Source organism: Corylus avellana, chromosome ca1 (assembly GCF_901000735.1).
Source record: "Corylus avellana chromosome ca1, CavTom2PMs-1.0".
Taxonomy (NCBI): Eukaryota; Viridiplantae; Streptophyta; class Magnoliopsida; order Fagales; family Betulaceae; genus Corylus; species Corylus avellana.
The window spans coordinates 27540788-27547649 of NC_081541.1; the positions used below are offsets into that span (position 1 = coordinate 27540788).

At 32.4% G+C, this 6862-nt stretch overlaps 1 protein-coding gene across 1 annotated transcript in view; it reads left to right on the plus strand.

Moving 5' to 3' along the window:
• LOC132168532 (myrcene synthase, chloroplastic-like) overlaps nucleotides 1-2161 on the plus strand; it is a 4235-nt gene extending 2074 nt beyond the window's left edge. Inside the window, exons 2-5 of the mRNA XM_059579528.1 lie at nucleotides 808-1026; nucleotides 1116-1254; nucleotides 1374-1622; nucleotides 1745-2161. Coding sequence (XP_059435511.1) covers nucleotides 808-1026; nucleotides 1116-1254; nucleotides 1374-1622; nucleotides 1745-2083 — 946 coding nt within the window. The 3' untranslated portion in view covers nucleotides 2084-2161. The remainder of the gene's footprint in view (nucleotides 1-807; nucleotides 1027-1115; nucleotides 1255-1373; nucleotides 1623-1744) is intronic.
• The last annotated feature ends 4701 nt before the right edge of the window (nucleotides 2162-6862 follow it).

Here is a 6862-nt window from a genome sequence, read left to right on the forward strand (position 1 = left end):
TTTAACGTATTTTGGGGAGAAAAATGTAAAATTGTTTAATTTGACATGCAATGGTAGTATGGGAAGCTTTGATGTCACTTTTTAAAGTTTGAAGGTGTTAGTGCAAAAAAGGTAATGAGAAACTTTACAAAATCCCTTTAAACTTTCATGCGTTTTGGCACTATTGTAATGTCCCCTTCCATTACTTTTTTGTTAAATCTTGCCAAAATTTTCAAAATACCCATAGTTTTTTTATTACAAAATTAAAAAATAAAATTAAAAATTGTAAAGATTCAGGATGTTGGTCAGGATTTAACGAAATTTGCAAAAATACCTACGCTTGAATCTTTGCAATTTATATATTATAAAAATAGTGATATTTTGACAATATAAAAATCCTAATGAAGGTGCGACATTACAAAAATTTAAAACCTTAGCACCTTAGCAATTGGAAGTGTGACAAAGACACAATCCTTTATATGGCACGAATATGTTTGAGCCTTTTTCAAGATATATATATATATATATATATATATACTCTCCTCTATATATATATATTTGTCAAGACATTTTCTCTGACAATGTGAGTTTCTTTTCTTTTTCTTTTTTTTTTTTTTGTAGTATCTTTTTTCTTTTAGGTACGACACTTCTCGATTTTAAACCCTTTATTGGAATACTATTTTAAGCAAATTTTTAATCTTCATAATTGTAAGTAAAGAAATGCTGCTAAGTATTCTTAAACATTCATCAATCAGCATTCCTTTTTTTTTTTTTTTTTTGGAACAGAATTGTTTTGGAACATCACCTTTTAAATTGTTTCACATGAAGGTGGTGGAGGAGCACTGGCCTTGGCGAAAAGTTGAGCTTTGCTAGGGATAGGCTGATGGAGACTTTCTTATGGACAGTGGGAGTTGTATTTCAAACTCGGTTTGGATATTGCAGGAAAATGTTAACAAAGGTCGGGACACTACTAACAACAATAGATGATGTTTATGATGTATATGGCACTTTGGATGAACTCGAGCTCTTCACCGATGCTGTTGAGAGGTTCGTATTAATAGCAGTATACCTCAAATGCTTCATATATCGCTATTTAACATAAATTAAGAAACTGTGTTAATTCTTTGTTATTCCAGATGGGATACCAATGCAATGGATCAGCTCCCAGATTATATGAAGATATGTTTCTTTGCTCTCCACAATTCAATTAATGAAATGGCATTTGACACCCTTAAGGAACAAGGATTCCACAGCATTCGGTACCTTAGAAAAATGGCATGGACTGAACTTAAAATCATCCTTATGTATCTTTAACATTCTATTTTTTTTTTTCATAAATATGTGATGTGTTATATATATTCCACAAATTCATTGTTCCACTATAAATGTTTCAGTGGGCAGATTTATGTAAATCTTATTTGTTGGAGGCAACGTGGTACCACATCAGATATACACCAAGCTTTCAAGAATACATTCAAAATGCATGGATTTCAATATCAGGACCAGTTTTATTAGGGCATGCTTATTTTTTTGTCACAAATCCTGTAACAAAGGAAGCTTTGGATTGCTTGGAAGAGTACCCCAACATAATTCGTTGGTCATCAATGATTTTACGACTCGCAGATGATCTTGGAACATCTAAGGTATGCAAACCAAAGTGCATATATACCTAAGAGTTTCATCAAGAATGTTTTTGAATTACTTTACACGAAGATTGCCTAACATCCTCATATTAACATATGTGTGTTTGTGTTTTAAAACACAGGATGAGTTAGATAGAGGTGATGTTCCAAAATCAATCCAGTGTTACATGAATGAAACTGGTGCAACTGAAGAAGACGCCCGTGAGTACATAAGGTCTTTAATTAGCACCATGTGGAAGAAGATGAATGAAGAAGTTGGATCTGCGAGTTCTCCCTTCTCTCGAACATTTATTGAGATCGCAATGAACCTTGGGAGGATTGCTCAATGCATGTACCAGTACGGGGATGGATATGGTGTTGTAGACCGTGAAACTAAGAAGCACATATTATCATTATTCATTCATCCTATTCCTCTACATATAGGGATCGACATGAAAGACGTACTAGAGACTCAACCTTAGCGAAAGTCTAGCATTTAGAGTTATCTTATTTCTCTATTGTTTACCACTTTATCTTTCATTGGAGTTAGAAGCCTTAAGGTATCTTAGAAGATAACAAACCTGAAGTTATAACTTCAGGTTTGTTTAGGAGAAGTTGATCGAATTCTATCCTTATTTATCTTGTCTGTGTGTTTTTTTTTTCGTTAAAGATGTTGAGTCTGAATAAATGGAGATGAGACATATTATTCCCAAATTATTGTCTTTTGTATTAATACCTTTAAATTTCTTGCTTTTACTTCTATTGGCATCTAGGATTGAAATGTTGTACTGTTACAAACAATTTTTTTATTTGGTGGTCATTAAAATTGCTTCAAACGTTTTCCCCTTTGATATTAATTTTTTTTTTTTTTTTAAGAGTTTTAATGAAGAAGAACAAAACTCTACTTTAATTTGTTTCATGGTTTTGACCGTTGGGTCATTAAACTTATTTTGCAAACTGATTATCATTAAAGGTTTTCTTACAAGCCACATATTGATTTATGTTATATATGACCGTTGGTCATTAAATATTTTCAGGACAGTTTTGTTTCTTCTAATTCCTGACAGTTACAAGATCTTGTATATTCATGCAACAATTTAATAGCATGAATCAATAGCCACCAAAGAGCACCGTAAAAATATATTCATATATATATATTTTTCCTGATTTGATTATTTAGATATATATACATTATAGCCGCATAGAATAAGGGGCAATGTCTACCTATTGTCTTCTATTCTTTGTATTTTCTTTATATGGTTTTTTCATCAAGAAGATCAAAGGGTTGTTCTATTACTCTTCGTTATTGGAAGTGAGTCCTTAACGAAGGTAGACGCTATAGTCTAATCCTGGGAGGTTGCGTGTCAAATGATCTGATCGCACCGAGTTATACACTCTGGGAGGCACGAATCAACCTTTAAGGACAATGCTCTTGCGTGATTCTATAGCATTGTGAGATCTTTTCATACTCTTATTTTATCTCTTGTATTTTATTTATTTTATTGTTAATATTCATATTGTAATTATTTTATATCAATGAGAATTTGTGCACCATCTAAAATTATTTCCAACATGAAATAAGGTCTTAACTTACTAATCATTAAGTGATTTTATTAACCCTTTAATTTGTTATTAAATGATCCTATGATCAAACTTGCATCAGACATATGATCAGTTATTTAACAGTTAACCTTCATCCAGGTTATTAACTAATTGACAGAGCAAGAAGAAACTGAATATTGGGCTGTTTGTACTATATTGTCTCCCATTTTATTGTATTGTATGCATCAGAATATTCGAGGCTGCGATAAGTACTGTTCAACAGGGGGCCTAATTTTTTATTTTTAAAATTGGCCGTGTATGGGTTCTTGATTTTTTAAGTGTACATATACCATATTCGAAAGTAGTAAAGGAATTAAAATCCTTGTTCACTTCAATTATTGTACTGCTTGGATATTTGTTTTTTTTTTTTAGAAAATGGAAATGGAATTGCTTTCACTTTAATTCGTAGAGGCGGTTTATTTAGTAAGATTAGAGCATCTTCAAAGGTAATAGTCAAAATAGTTACCAAAAAAGTACCACTCTCTATACCATCTCTAACAAGTTCTCTATTATCTTCTCTACTTGCTTTTAAATATCATTTTCATTATTTTTTTTATTGTATTCTTGCCAACACTCAATCAAAGAAAAAATATTGGATTTTCACATTGAAGGAATAACCTACAATAGATTTTTCATTCTTTTCGTTGAAAATTCATTGAAATTAGATATTCATTGGCATCGAAATCAGTAAGGTGTTTTATTTTTTATTTTTTATTTTTTTATGTTTTTGAAATCATTCAATTATCCTCATACATCTTTAAGCATGCGTGTGATAAATGAAGGATCATACCAACAAACAACCTCATTAAACCAATAAACACAAAGCCATTCGTGTTGCACCATTGAAATGCATTCACCAACATCTTAAATGCACTCACTCACTCAACTTATCAGTAAATGCGTCAAGGACCGAGGTCATAATTCACTAAATGCATTCACTCAATTACTACCATGTTTTTCATGGCTACAAAATGCCTTCAGAGTAGTAAATGTTTTTAATTACCGTTTATTTTATGAGAAAAACAATTGTTTATGGGGGAACAAGATAAAACAATAAAAAATAAATAGTGACATTTTCCTCGATTGTTTATTTCTTACAGAATATTAGAATGAATAGTAAATAGACAACGTTAAAGTAGCTAATCTGTTGAATACAAAAAAATAATAATAATAACTTATAATAGTCAAATTAGGTCATTTTCATGCTCTGCTGAAGATACTCTTATGCGTGGATTGTACAACATGCAGTAAAACGTGATTATTGTGTACAAACAGCCCATTAATATTACAACAGCCCAACATGCCACAAGTAAATGTACTATTTTTTTACTAATTTTATAACATATCATCATGATCATTAAAACTCCGAAGCTTTAATTTGGGCCCCGAAGCTTTTTTTAATCTAAACCATGAAAAAAACATGATTGTCCGCTAAAGTCTAATTCACAGACCATGACAAAGCCTACCACTCGATTGGATTTAACGACCACAAAAGGATATGTTCCACGTACAATATTTTATGAACCACCGTTTTACTCGCATGTATTACTATTGGAGATATTTCAAAATAAAATGGGTAGATTTCACTTAATTCACTTAAATTATCGTAAGTTGTAACGTGGGAATCTCATTTTTCAGTTTCTTTTAATTTCACTCTTATTATTAAGATTTTGTGGTAAATTAAACGGAAAACGGGTTAAATGTCTTTTAGCCTATTGTAAAATTTATAAAAATATAAATTTATCCTTGATTAAATTTTTTATTTAAAAAAAAAGTAAAACAACATAAAAGAAAAGAAAGAAAAGCCACCCACGGCCACATCGTGGGTTAGTCTAGACTCACGGCTGGCTATGGGTCACCAAGAAATTTTTTCTTCTAAAAAGAAATTAAAAGAAAGGAGGGTGGGGGGAGTTTGGGGTATTCGGTTAGAATACCCCCATTTTTAAAAGGTTGGGATGTTTTTGTTAAGAATTGGATTTATGAGAATATATAGATCATGACAAGGTTGAGAGCATTCACGTCCGATTAGTCGAATGTTATTTTGGCTAACTTCGATGTAAATTTGAGTTAAAATGTAGCCACCTCCGTCTAGCTAATTTAGCATAAAAATTGTTGAGCTAAAAAAAAAAAAAAAAACTCTTGATAAAGCGTGGACACAATTTTATAACGTAGGTGATTTGAAAAAGAAAAAAAATATATATTTAAATAAAATAGTGGGAGTAACTAATACTAGAAAAGGAGATAGCCAAAATAAGAAATAATAATTTTTTAGTTAAAACTTTTTTCCTATTCAGGTTTCATTTTTACACTCACTACAAGAAATTAGGTATTTAGGGGCGACTCAAAGTCGCCCCTAAAGGTTCTAAAGTGAACGCTGTTGCCAACAGCGTCGACTTGTCGACCCTAAAGGTGTCGACGCTAATAGTCCGACCCTAATGATCAAATGTCTGATTATCAGGGTCCACTTAAAAGTCGACGCTAATAGTCCGACCCTAATGATCAAATGTCTGATTATCAGGGTCCACTTAAAAGTCGACCCTAATGATCACTTTTAGCGTCCACTTTATCGACCCTAAAAGTCGCAATGTTTTGACCCTATAGATGATGTAAACGGAAGCAAAAGTCGACCCTAATAGTCAGACATTAGCGTCCACTTTTAGTTAACCATTAGGGTCCACTTTGTCGACCCTAATGGTCATTTAAAAAAATAATAATAATAATAACTATCAGCGTCCAAACCAAAGTGGACGCTGATAGTTAATCATTAGCGTCCACAAAGTGGACCCTAATGGTCCAAAATTTTTTTTAAAAAAATTAACTATTAGCGTCCAAACCAAAGTGGACGTTGATAGTTAACCATTAGCGTCCACAAAGTGGACCTTAATGGTCCTCAAATTTTTTTTTAAAAAAAATTAACTATCAGCGTCCAAACCAAAGTGGACGCTGATAGTTAACCATTAGCATCCACAAAGTGGACCCTAATGGTCCTAAAAAATTAAAAAAGAAATAATCTGCGATCGATCGCACAATCGTGTGCGATCGATCGCAGTACCAGTAGGTTTTCGACATTTTGCGATCGATCACACTTGGAGTGCGATCGATCGCAAAATATAAAAAACCTACTTGAAAACCCTCTGGTACTGCGATCGATCGCACTCCAAGTGCGATCGATCGCAGAACCAGGGAACATTAAAGCATACTATTATCATTGCTAAGATTTACCTTGTAGCAAAATGACACTTTTCTTATCTCTATTGGAGTACTACTTTGTGGCTCTAGTTCCTTTATGGCAACAAATATTAATTTACATAATTCACCAACTTTTTTAGTTCTGAAAGACTTTAAATCATTCCAAAGAAATGTAATATTTTCCAATTATGGGTTTTGGAGATAGACATTCTTTGGTTGAATTTTATGATCTTTGTTCTGTTTGTGGAAATGGATATTGGGGCAGGGCAAAGCATATCAAGTCATCACCACGTGTTAACTGCAATGATGATAAACTTGCTAAAAAGCTAGAAAAGCTGAAGGTGGGAATATGTAATATTTCTCTTCCAACATCAAAGTGTAAGTTCATAGTCAACTTCTTCAAGCAATCTCCAAGACTAATCGCTTTAAATAAAAATATGACTGTAAGAGAATTAGCAATAACAGCAATA